The 13,770-nt window shown below is 45.6% G+C and overlaps 1 protein-coding gene across 1 annotated transcript in view; it reads left to right on the top strand.

Moving 5' to 3' along the window:
- The window catches only part of anapc1 (anaphase promoting complex subunit 1), a 309,365-nt gene that overhangs the window by 150,364 nt on the left and 145,231 nt on the right, over window positions 1-13,770 (top strand). Inside the window, exon 33 of the mRNA XM_038799110.1 lies at window positions 4,590-4,668. Within this exon, the coding sequence (XP_038655038.1) occupies window positions 4,590-4,668 (79 nt within the window). The remainder of the gene's footprint in view (window positions 1-4,589; window positions 4,669-13,770) is intronic.

Here is a 13,770-nt window from a genome sequence, read left to right on the forward strand (position 1 = left end):
TCCAGAATCGATATAATTTTGAATGATAGCCACCAATGCATCCACTATCTCTCTGGCCCCCTCCTTCAACACTGAAGAATGAAGCTCATCTGGCCCAGGGGATTTATCAACATTCAATCCAGTTAACTTTACCAACATTATTTTTTTTTAAAGAAATTCCAATTAAACAATCCACCTAGTCTGCACATCTTTGGGTTGTGGGGGTGAGACCCATGCAATTACGGGAACATTAATTTCCTTTAGTTCCTCTGTTTTACAAGCCCCTTGGCCACCTAATATTTCGGTAAGATTTTCTTTCTTCTTCCATGAAGATAGACACAAAGCAACTGTTGAGTTTCTCTGCCAGTTTCTCGTTCTCCATTATAGATTCTCCTATCCCACCAGTATTGGGCCCACATTTGTCTTTGCTAACCTTATCCTTTTCACATGCCTAAAGAAACTTTTACAGCCTGCCTTTCTGTTCCTTGCTAGTTTGTATTCATACGCTCTTTTCCCTTTCTTAATAAGTTTCTTGGTCACTCTCTGCTGGATTCAAAACTGCTCCCAATTCTCCGGTTTACCACTTTATCTGGCATCCTTATAAGCCACTTCTAATGCAATCTTTAACTTATTTTGTTAACAGTTGATTTACCTTTCCATATGGGTGTTTGTGTCTCAGAGGAATGTGTCTCTGCTGTAAAACTGTGCAGTATTTCTTCAAATACTAGTCATTGCCTGTCTACCAAAATATTTAGTGTTATTTTCCCAATCCACCATAGCCAACTTGCCCCTCATACCTTCATAAGTTCCTTTCTTCAGATTTAAGACCCTAGCTTCAAAATAAACAAATGCAAAATTCTGTCCTGGAGCCACGTGGCCCTGACAGAACTTAATCGGAGCAGTGGTGACCTGGTTATTGCAGAATAAATGCCAATTGATATCACCATGTAAGAGGGAGATAAATAGTATAGCATAAAATTTTAGAATGATTTAAGGAATGGGCAATGATCAGCAAACATCCCCACTTCTGACCTTATGGTGGCAAGAAGGTCGTTGAGGAAGCAGCCGAAGATGATTGGGCCTAGGTCACTACCCTGAGGAACTGCACCTGAGGATTTTCTCCCTGGTTCTCATGGACTTCAGACTCCTTGATACCACATCCATCATTTGAAACTCCTCAAACACCGAGGCAGTCTGTGGCGTATGCAGCAATACCTCAACATCATGCAGGCTTGGGCTGATAAGTGGCAAGCAATATGCATGTCAGAATTTAAGAATTGAATATTAGCAAACTAACGGAAAAGGGGTTACAGATTGTTACAATGATTCCAACCGATTGTTGTAAACCTTAAAGCACAAGTCATCAGAATTTTCAGCTGAGCTATCGCAAGGACAGCTAGCCTGAATAGCAAAGAACAGAAGGCAACAGCTGTATCAGTAGTAGACAGGGGCAATGGACAATACCAAGGATAAGAGGTGCCTACAAGGGGAGGGGGGAGTGCGCAATGCCAGATTGAAACTTTAAACAATTATTGTGCACGATGTTTTTAAAAAAGGTATAAATATGTACCACTTTGTGTAAACAGCAGAGTTGGTTCAGCAATCTTGCTGGTCTCTCCCTGCATATATGGCTGAATAAACGATCGTAAACGTGCTCTGAGACTCCTGTGAATCAATCGTTTGTAGAAGTTAGCAATAGCAGATTGACCAGCGATACCTCTACTACCCTTTCAGGCACTGAGATTCAGCCCCTCACCATTCTTTGGATGGAAACATTTCACTCTCATTCTTAAAGCCAATTTCTTTAAATCTATGCTCCCTGGTGATTAACCTCCCTGCAGAGAGAAGTAGGCCCTTTCAACCATTCTATCTTGGCCCATCATTATTTAATAAATCTCCCAGTCTCCCCTGTACCAAAGGCAGCAGACCCAGTCTTCTTACAAGTCTTCTCTGTGCTGTCTCTAGTGGAGCCATGTTCTTCCTACTTTCACTTGACTGGGCTGAAGCTGATGAAGTGCTACCACCTTCTGTCATCACCATCCTCCAAGCCAGCCTCCACTGCCCCAAAAGTAGCTAAGGTCCCTGTTATCCTGGGTCAAGCATTTTACCACTGCCTCCATCGTCCCTGCCATACCTTTTCTAAACATGCTGATCTAACAGCAGGATCCCTGCACCCCATTTTCCGTGGTTGAGCAGGTTGGTTTTATGTTTAGGTATCCAGCCCTTTTCTATGGTACATGATGGCTTTTCTGCAGTTAAACTCCCTTTCTTGTTGCTTGCTCCCAAGCAGCTGATGATTTTACCATCTGTTTAATCAAAATTTAGGAATCGAATGTTTTCTATAACTATGAATGTGGGCAGCACGGTAGCACAGTGGTTAGCACTGTTGCTTCAGAGCTCCAGGGTCCCAGGTTCGATTCCCTGCTTGGGTTACTGTCTGTGCGGAGTCTGCACGTTCTCCCCGTGTCTGCGTGGGTTTCCTCCGGGTGCTCCGGTTTCCTCCCACAGTCCAAAGACGTGCAGGTTAGGTGGATTGGCCATGCTAAATTGCCCTTAGTGTACAAAAGGATAGGTGGGGTTACGGGGACAGGGTGGAGGTGTGGACTTAAGTAGGGTGTTCTTTCCAAGGGCCAGTGCAGACTTGATGGGCCGAATGGCCTCCTTCTGAGCTGTAAATTCTATGACGCACAATTCCATAATGGTGTCAGTTTTGATTGTCAAACCATTGACCATGCACTTGGGCTTCTGAGAGCAGGAACAGTCTGTAAAACAGACAGATCAGTACTGAGTTTATTCTTCCGAAGCAAGATAAACATGTGGATGTTCTTATAAGCTATTCCACAAGATAATATGGCTCAAAGATCTTTATTGGCTTTTGGAGGAAATAAGCATACAATGGTAACTATTATTACCAACAGTGGCCCATGTGCAATGATAATAATTGCATACCAACAGCAAAATACTTTACCAGAGAGTTCACTGGGTTTGGAGTTCAAGGGGAATGGTTGACCCGCTTTATTATATCCATTCTAACACCTTTACTTCATTCTGGCTACATGAGAATTTACAAGTTTTGAATTATTGCTTCATCCAATTAGCTGGACCTCAGCTTTAACAAGAACAACGTACCAGAATTTGACGACATTCCCTAATTTTCAAGATCCATGGCAGGTGTTTTCTAAAAGCTGGAGCTCGCAAACTCTGTTATCTGGCTGAACCTCTCGTCAGCAAAGATTATTCCTGCTTTTTCAGTGTCTGTGTGCTGACTAGCCGTGAGCAATTGCTCTCTGTCTGCTATTTCATTTAACACAAACTGTCCATCTAACAGAAACTTATTGACTAGACACAAGACATGGGGCGGGATTCTCCAATAATGGGGCTATGTCCCCACGCCAGCGTGAAAAGGAGCGCGAACCACATCGGCGTCAACGGTTCACGACATTGAGGAATGTTCCCATTCCTAGGGGGCTAGGTCGGCGCCGGAGTGGTCCCCGCAGCTCCAGCCGGCACGGAACGGCTGGCGCGATTCCGCGCATGCGCGTGGGGGTTCCCTTCTCCGCGCCGCCCCCCGGGCAATATGGCGGAGCCCTACAGGGGCTTGGTGCGGAGGAACATAGGCCCCCATGGAACAAGCCCGCCTGCCAATTGGTAAGCCCCGATCGCGGGCCAGGCCACCGAGATTCCCCCCGCCGCCCCCACCAGGACGTCCCCCGCAGACACACCTTCCGGACCCGAGTAACCCATGCCGGCGGGACTCGGCTGAACACGGTGGGCACTTGGTCCGTCGAGGCCCAGAAAATCGCCGGGGGGGTGGGGGGGTGCTTTCAACGGCTCCCGACCGGCGTGAATCCCGTTGTCTCCCGAGAATCGGCAGGGGAGAATAGGGAAGCTGGTGGCGGGGCACGATTCTCGTATTCCCCTGGAGATTCTCCGACCTGGCGCGTGGTCGGAGAATCCAGCCCACGAACTTAGAATGTTTCCTCATGAAAGAAGCTTGAAATGTCCAAATTTTTCAAATGAAAAGTTGATTGCTATTGTCGCTTTCCAAGTCAAAGCAAAACCTGAAGATAGCAAAGTTGAAGTGGAGGGGGAGGGATTGTTGACTTGCTGCAGTGGATTCTACAGTTTCCAACTTTTCTTAATAGTCTGCAACTCGGTTCAAGCATCTTGGGGAGGTAGTGGTATTGTCACTGGACTAGTAATCCAGAGAGCCAGGGTAATGACCTGGGTTCGAATCCCACCATGGCAAGTAGTGGTACAGCAATGGGTTGACTCTTTAGTGTGCTTTGAAATGACCTAGAAATGGACTCAAGCCCATCTATCGGTACCCAATGAATGAAAATTTGCATAATTTGGATGCCTCCAAGCTCAAATGCTGCAAGCTTGCTATCCAAGAATGTTTCTACGTGGGCCCTAATTCATCCGAAGCCATGGGCGCCGGAACTGACTGTAGGTTGCATCTTCTCCAACTCCAAATGGAGTTATTTTTCCCCATTCCTCAAAGTTTCATCAGATGCCCTGGGGGAGCTTCTGTCTGCATTAGTGTTTGCTATTCTGTGGAGGAGGTGATGCTGATGTAATACAACTAACCCTTCTCCTATATGACTTAGATCTATCGCAGACTGGCTACGAGCCCCGGACACCCAGTACTTGTTGGACTTTGTGAAGCCAGAATTTCTTTTAATGCGGGTAGGTAATAAGATAGAATAAACCAGCATGAAGCAGATTCTGTGATAACTGTCTTTGAACAGAAATAGAACAGCATTCTCATTTGTTGGAGTGGAATCAAAGTACGCAAGCCATGCATTCATTATAGGAAAGTGAAACAGGGTAGAACACAATGTTCAGATAAAGGTCGGTGAGATTGAATGCAATTTTTTTTTAAAATTAAGGTATTTGAAAATTTTACAATAATAACATTAACGATGACATCAACATGGTATAATAAACATTTCCACCCCCATCCCAATCTTCACACACCCCAACCATAAAACAACAATCCGGCGCGCCCCCCCCCCCCCCCCCCCCCCCCCCCCCCCCCTCCCCTTTGGAATTCTGCTTCTGCTGACATTTTTAATTTTCCCCGAGAAAGTCAACGATCGGCTGCCACCTCCGGGTAAACCCGACCATGGATCCTCTTAAGGTGAACTTCATCTTCTCGAGACTGAGAAACCCAGCCATGTCACTAACCCAGGTCTCTACACTCAGGGTCTTCGAGTCCCTCCAAATTAACAAGATCCGTCTCCGGGCTACCAGCGAGGCAAAGGCCAGGACGTCGGCCTCTTTCGCCTCCTGAACTCCCGGATCTTCCGACACTCCAAAGATCGCTACCTCCGGACTCGGCACCACTCATGTTTTTAGTACCGTGGACATTGCCTTAGCAAAACCCTGCCAAAATCCTCTAAGCTTCGGGCATGCCCAAAACATGTGGACATGATTTGCTGGGCTTCCCGCGCACCTCGCACACCTGACCTCTACCCCGAAAAACGTACTCATTTGGATGTGATTTTTATAAAAAGTGTTTTATAAAGTGCTACAACAGATAATTGTGCGCAGAGTAGGCACTTGGTGTTAGAGAGACTCTGCCTAGATAAAGGGGTGGCTAGGGAATAGAGGTGAAGAGTACTTTTGGGGAGGTGGGAGGGGGGTGCGATATTCATAGAGGTGGATGAGCATGAATGTGTATTCATTTGGCAGGAATTATTTGTGTGCCTCATTGACCTGTGTGAACGCATCCTGTGCATTTTCTAATTAAATAAAGGATTCAGATATTAGCACAGAGGGCACATCACTGAAGTTTGTTGATATCACCAGATCATCAGGAGCACTGCAAAATGTGGGGAAGAATACAAAGCTGGGGAAACTATTAGACATAAAGGTTAACAAGTGTCCAGGACCTAAATGTCTGCATCCGACGCTCTTAAAGATTTGGTTGCATAAGGCACATTGGTTATACTCTTCCAAGATTCTGGAAGAGTCCCAGTGGATTGGAAAATAACGGGCTGGATTATCCGCCCCGCCGCACCACATTTCTGTTCCACCTCGGCGGCGGGATGCTCTGTTACGCCGGCCGGTCAATGGGGGTTCCCACTGTGGGGCAGCCCCACGCTGTCGGGAATCCCACGGGGCTGCCGGCAAAATGGAGCATCCCGCCAGCGGAGAATCCAGCTCAACACTTCTATTCAAGGAAGGAAGGAGGGAGATAGGAAGCAGGTAACCACAGGACAGTTAGCCTAACATCTGCCATCAGGAAATTGCCAGAGCCTATTATTAAGGAGGTAATAGCGGGATATTTGGAAAATCATAATCTGATCATTGAATGTCACGGGGTGATGGTTAGCTCCTCTCTTGTTGGAGATGGTCATTGCCTGGCATTTGTGTGGCGCAAATGTTACTTGCCACTTGCCAGATAGGAAAGCTAATAGGATGTTATAAATTGTTGCGAGGAAAAATTAAATACAGAAGTGGGGAGGCTATGCTTCAGTAATACAGAGCACTAGTGAGGCCACAGTTATGACATAGCAGATGGTAAATGGCAGGCTTCCCAAATTCCAATGGGAAACTTGTCTCAGCTGCCACAACGACTTTGCAATTTGTGTATTATGATGAGTTATCTGAAATCAGGAAAAGTAACTCTCAGACAATATGTCAAAAGTTAAACATTTATTAGAATATAGAAAAAAAACGACAGAAACACTTTAAGCACAAGAACTCCTTTACAAAGCTTTTTTTTTGTTATAAATTTAGAGTACCCAATTCATTTTTTCCAATTAAGGCGCAATTTAGCATGGCAAATCCACCTGGCCTGCACATCATAGGTATCATAGAATTTGCAGTGCAGAAGGAGGCCATTCGGCCCATCGAGTCTGCACCGGCTCTTGGAAAGAGCACCCTACCCAAGGTCAACACCTCCACCTTATCCCCATAACTCAGTAACACCACCCAACACTAAGGGCAATTTTGGACACTAAGGGCAATTTATCATGGCCAATCCACCTAACCTGCACATCTTTGGACTGTGGGAGGAAACCGGAGCACCCGGAGGAAACCTACGCACACACGGGGAGGATGTGCAGACTCCACACAGACAGTGACCCAAGCCGGAATCGAACCTGGGACCCTGTAGCTGTGAAGCAATTGTGCTATCCACAAGGCTACCGTGCCGCCCTCTTTGGGTTGTAGGGGTGAAACCCACACAAACAAGGGGAGAATGTGCAAACTCCACACGGACAGTGACCCAGAGCCGGGATCGAACCTGGGACCTTGGTGCCGTGAGGCAGCAGGACTAACCCACTGTGCCACCATGCTGCCGGTCCTTTACAAAGCTAACAGAACTTTTGAAACATTTCCTGAAGTATTTTTGCTGAAGTAAACTCAGAGCTAAACCTCCTTTTGATGACAACAGTCCTAATAGATTTTTATTTGGTAACAAATTCCAGTAACATTACCACACAATGTCCTGCTACTCTTGGGGTGCTCACTGAAGGTGGCAGCCGACTAGTGTTCACAGGTTTGGCTTCAACACACACACATACTGTCTCGTTCGAGATTTCACAGCTGCCACTCCAACACAGTCTTCAATGTTTCCCTACATGTTTTCTCCTTGGTTCTTACAATCTATTGTTTTCTACAGTCCATTTGAAGGTCCTTTTCCCAGAATTGATAAAAAGTTTTATTTATTGTGTGGCTACTATGTTTTAGAAGCAAACTTACACTATTTTGCCTCATCTATTTTTAATCATCTTATTGTATAAGTTCCTTTTGAAACACAGCAGCCAATTTTTAAAAAACTTATTTTATTTTTCTTGTGTAAATTCCTATTTGAGACCTCCTGGCTCTCTGTTCATTACCATTTCAAATCACTTGCCTTCACACCTACTTTATTGATGTTTTGACCGTTTCAGTCTACTGACTGTCTCCAATTCAATTAAACCAGTTCAACCGTTCAGGCTTGTTTCCCAGTATATAACGATGATATTGTAAAAATGAAATATTAAAACTCATTTTTTCTCACACAACATCTGGATTATTGTGTACAGTATTGGTCACCATCTTTAAGGAAGGATGTAAATGAGTTGGGAGCAGTTGAGACTATCAGGTGGAATGGGCGGGTTATCTTATGAGGGAAGGTTGGACAGGCTGGACTTGTATCCGCTGGAGTTGGGCGTCTTGATTGGAACATACAAGATCCAGAGAGTTCTTGACAAGGTAGATGTGGGGAGAATGTTTCCTCTTCTGGGAGAATCTATAAACAGTCACTGTTTAAAAATAAGGAGGCTAAATCTTTTATCTCGGAAGATTGAGTTTGTAACGGACTTCCTGAAAAGACAGCGGAAGAGGAGTCTTTGAATATTTTAGCGTCAGGGGTGGATAGATTCTTGGTAAGCAAGGTGGCGATAGGTTATCGGGGTCGGCGGGGTGCAGGTTGATATCAGGTCAGCCATGATCTTTTTAAATGGCGGTGCAGACCCAAGGGGCCGAATGGCCTACTCCTGCTCATTGTAGGGGCAGCAGGGTAGCATGGTGGTTAGCATAAATGCTTCACAGCTCCAGGGTCCCAGGTTCGATTCCCGGCTGGGTCACTGTCTGTGTGGAGTCTGCACGTCCTCCCCCTGTGTGCGTGGGTTTCCTCCGGGTGCTCCGGTTTCCTCCCACAGTCCAAAGATGTGCGGGTTAGGTGGATTGGCCATGCTAAATTGCCCGTAGTGTCCTAATAAAAGTAAGGTTAAGGGGGGGTTGTTGGGTTATGGGTATAGGGTGGGTTTGAGTAGGGTGATCATGGCTCGGCACAACATTGAGGGCCAAAGGGCCTGTTCTGTGCTGTACTGTTCTATGTTCTATGTATGTACAGTGAACAAAAGGGAACCTCTAGTTACAGTTTCCTTGGATTTCCAAAAAACATTTGATAAGGTACCACAACAAAGGTTACTATGCAAACAAAACATGGCATAGGGAATAACATATTACCATGGATAAAGGACTGATTAGTTAGCAGGAAGTAGAAAGTAGGACTAAATGGGTCTTCCTCGGGTTGGCGAGCTGAAACAAATGGAGTGCCACATGGGGAGAGCATTGGGGCCTTAATTATTTATACTGTAATATACATCAATGACTTGGATGAAGGGACCGACGGTGTGGGAGCTAAATTTGCCGACGTCACCAAGATAGTTAGTTAAGCACCTTGTCAAGAGAAGAGTATGCAAAGGGATATAAGACAGGTCAAGCAAAAAGTTTTCACCTGGAGTATCATGTAGGAATGTGTGACCGTATCCAATCGCAAGTTGGGAAGTTTTACTGCATATGTACAGGGCCTTGATGAGACCGCATCAGGGCGGCACAGTGATTAGCACTGCTGCCTCACAGCGCCAGGGACTCGGGTTCGGTTAGGTAGATTGGCCATGCTAAATTGCCCCAAAGTGTTCAAAGGTTGAGTGGGGTTACAGGAATATGGTGGGGGATTGGGCCTAGCGAGGGAAATCTTTCGAATCTCGATGCAGACTCGATGGGCCAAATGGCCTCCTCCTGCCCTGTAGCGATTCTATGATTCTATTAATGCCACGTACAGGTTTACATAGAACATAGAACACTACAGCGCAGTACGGGCCCTTCGGCCCTCGATGTTGCGCCGACCTGTGAAACCATCTGAAGCCTATCTGACCTACACTATTCCATTTTCATCCATATGTCTATCCAGTGACCACTTAAATGCCCTTAAAGTTGGCGAGTCTACTACTGTTGCAGGCAGGGCGTTCCACACCCCTACTACTCTCTGAGTAAAGAAACTGCCTCTGATATCTGTCCTATATCTATCACCCCTCAATTTAAAGCTATGTCCTCTCGTGTTGGTCGTCACCATCCGAGGAAAAAGACTCTCACTGTCCACCCTATCTAACCCTCTGACTATCTTATATGTCTCTATTAAGTCACCTCTCAGCCTTCTCCTCTCTAACGAAAACAACCTCAATTCCCTGAGCCTTTCCTCGTAAGACCTTCCCTCCATACCAGGCAACATCCTAGTAAATCTCCTCTGAACCCTTTCCAAAGCTTCCACATCCTTCCTATAATGTGGTGACCAGAACTGCACGCAGTACTCCAGGTGCGGCCGCACCAGAGTTATGTACAGCTGCAGCATGACCTTGTGGTTCCGAAACTCAATCCCCCTGCTTATAAAGGCTAGCACACCATATGCCTTCTTAACAGCCCTATTAACCTGGGTGGCAACTTTCAGGGATTTATGTACCTGGATGCCGAGATCTCTCTGTTCATCTACACTACCAAGAATCTTGCCATTAGCCCAGTACTCTGCATTCCTGTTACTCCTTCCAAAGTGAACCACCTCACACTTTTCCGCATTAAACTCCATCTGCCACCTCTCAGCCCAGCTCTGCAGCTTATCTATGTCCCTCTGTATCCTATAACATCTTTCAACACTATCCACAACTCCACCGACCTTCGTGGCATCTGCAAATTTACTAACCCATCCTTCTACACCCTCTTCCAGGTCATTTATAAAAATGACAAACAGCAGTGGCCCCAAAACAGATCCTTGCGGTACACCACTAGTAACTGAACTCCAGGATGAACATTTGCCATCAACCACCACCCTCTGTCTTCTTTCAGCTAGCCAATTACTGATCCAAACCGCTAAATCACCTTTAATTCCATACTTCCTTATTTTCTGCAATAGCCTACCGTGGGGAACCTTATCAAACGCCTTACTGAAATCCATATACACCACATCAACAGCTTTACCCTGATCCACCTGTTTGGTCACCTTCTCAAAAAACTCAATAAGGTTTGTGAGGCATGACCTACCCTTCACAAAACCGTGTTGACGATCGCTAATCAACTTGTTCTTTTCAAGATGATTATAAACCCTATCTCTTATAACCTTTTCCAACATTTTACCCACAACCGAAGTAAGGCTCACAGGTCTATAATTACCAGGGTTGTCTCTACTCCCCTTCTTGAACAAGGGGACAACATTTGCTATCCTCCAGTCTTCCGGCACTATTCCTGTCGACAAAGACGACATAAAGATCAAGGACAAAGGCTCTGCAATCTCCTCCCTGGCTTCCCAGAGAATCCTAGGATAAATCCCATCTGGCCCAGGGGACTTATCTATTTTGACATTTTCCAAAATTGCTAACACCTCCTCCTTTTGAACCTCAATTCCATCTAGCCTGGTCGACTGAACCTGAGTGTTCTCCTCGACAACATTGTCTTTCTCCAGTGTAAACACTGACGAAAAATATCCATTTAACGCTTCCCCTATCTCCTCTGATTCCACACACAACTTTCCACTACTATCCTTGATTGGCCCTAATCTTACTCTAGTCATTCTTTTGTTCCTGATATACCTATAGAAAGCCTTAGGGTTTTCCTTGATCCTTATTTGAAAAAATATGTATTTACATTAGAAGCAGTTTTGAGAAAGTTCATCTGACTCATTCCTGTGATGTAGGGCTTGTTTTACAACGAAAGATTGAACAATTTGGGCCTATACACATTGGAGTTTAGAAGAATGAGAGGTGATCTTTTGCTGAAACTCATAATTCCTGAGGGACTTGACAGGTGGATGTTTCCTCTTGGGGAAAGACTAGAACTGGGGGATATTGTGTTCGGTCATAGAATGAGAATTATTTTCTCTCAAAGTGCAGTGAGTATGTGGAATTCTCTTCCCCAGAATACGCATCGAATTTGTTTAATTTATTGAGTTAGATAGATTTTTGATTGACAATTCTTGACAATGGGTGGCAGACAGGAAATTGGAGTCGAGGTCACAGCCAGGGCAGCCATGATCTCACCTGTCAATAGCGGAGCCGGATCAAAAAGGTCTTGCGTTCAATGTTTCAATGAGATTGCGAGAGAATGTTAACGGGTTCACAGAATGAGTAACTTCATTTCACTGCAGAGAAATGTGAAGTGGTACATTTTATGGCAAGGAGCAGCGAAGGGGAAAGTGCTCTAAATGGTAACTTGACTGAGAGGCGCAGGCCTCATGGAGCTGGATTATCTGGTCACTGACTGGACAGGCCGACGTTCCAACTTGTGGATTTTTCAAGGTGGGAGTGAGGATTCAAAGGGGTGAAATAAAACATGTTGGGTGTACAAAAAATGAGGAAATAATTTCATCCTGACCAGACCTGGTCACAGTAGGAGAATTGCATACAACTCTGAACACCCCTTTATAAGAAAGATGTGAACCACCCCGTTGCCATGCCCTTCACCCACATAGCCATCCTAATATTAAATGTTAACATATTGTTTTGTCTCAGCCACTAATCCTGAATTGAGTGTTGTGGCCTCAGGGCTTTCTGCGTAAGGAAGGTTTCGCTGCTCTTAATCTCCGAATCTTGTATTTATGTCTATTTGTTCTCGACTCCACATCTCTGTAAATACAAATACAGCAACCTGACACCATTCAATGCATTTTAATGATGATGCCCTTTTTGTAAAACTTGGGCAACACGGTAACATAGTGGTTAGCACAATTGCTTCACAGCTCCTGGGTCCCAGGTTCGATTCTCGGCTTGGGTCACTGTCTGTGCGGAGTCTACACGTTCTTCCCGTGTGTGCGTGGGTTTCCTCCGGGTGCTCCGGTTTCCTCCCACAGTCCAAAGATGTGCAGGTTAGGTGGATTGGCCATGCTAACTTGCCCTTAGTATCCAGAATTGCCCTTAGTGTTGGGTGGGGTTACTGGGTTATGGGAATAGAACATAGAACATAGAACGATACAGCGCAGTACAGGCCCTTCGGCCCTCGATGTTGCACCGACATGGAAAAAAAAAACTAAAGGCCATCTAACCTACACTATGCCCTTATCATCCATATGCTTATCCAATAAATTTTTAAATGCCCTCAATGTTGGCGAGTTCACTACTGTTGCAGGTAGGGCATTCCACGGCCTCACCACTCTTTGCGTAAAAAACCCACCTCTGACCTCTGTCCTATATCTATTACCCCTCAATTTAAGGCTATGTCCCCTCGTGCTAGCCACCTCCATCCGCGGGAGAAGGCTCTCGCTGTCCACCCTATCTAACCCTCTGATCATTTTGTATGCCTCTATTAAGTCACCTCTTAACCTTCTTCTCTCTAACGAAAACAACCTCAAGTCCATCAGCCTTTCCTCATAAGATTTTCCCTCCATACCAGGCAACATCCTGGTAAATCTCCTCTGCACCCGTTCCAAAGCTTCCACGTCCTTCCTATAATGAGGCGACCAGAACTGTACGCAATACTCCAAATGCGGCCGTACCAGAGTTTGGTACAGCTGCATCATGACCTCATGGCTCCGGAACTCAATCCCTCTACCAATAAAGGCCAACACACCATAGGCCTTCTTCACAACCCTATCAACCTGGGTGGCAACTTTCAGGGATCTATGTACATGGACACCGAGATCCCTCTGCTCATCCACACTACCAAGAATTTTACCATTAGCCAAATATTCCGCATTCCTGTTATTCTTTCCAAAGTGAATCACCTCACACTTCTCCACATTAAACTCCATTTGCCACCTCTCAGCCCAGCTCTGCAGCTTATCTATGTCCCTCTGTAACCTGCAACATCCTTCCGCACTGTCTACAACTCCACCGACTTTAGTGTCGTCTGCAAATTTACTCACCCATCCTTCTGCGCCCTCCTCTAGGTCATTTATAAAAATGACAAACAGCAACGGCCCCAGAACAGATCCTTGTGGTACGCCACTCGTAACTGAACTCCATTCTGAACATTTCCCATCAACTACCACTCTCTGTCTTCTTTCAACTAGCCAATTTCTGATCCACA

This window comes from Scyliorhinus canicula, chromosome 6 (genome assembly GCF_902713615.1).
Source record: "Scyliorhinus canicula chromosome 6, sScyCan1.1, whole genome shotgun sequence".
Taxonomy (NCBI): Eukaryota; Metazoa; Chordata; class Chondrichthyes; order Carcharhiniformes; family Scyliorhinidae; genus Scyliorhinus; species Scyliorhinus canicula.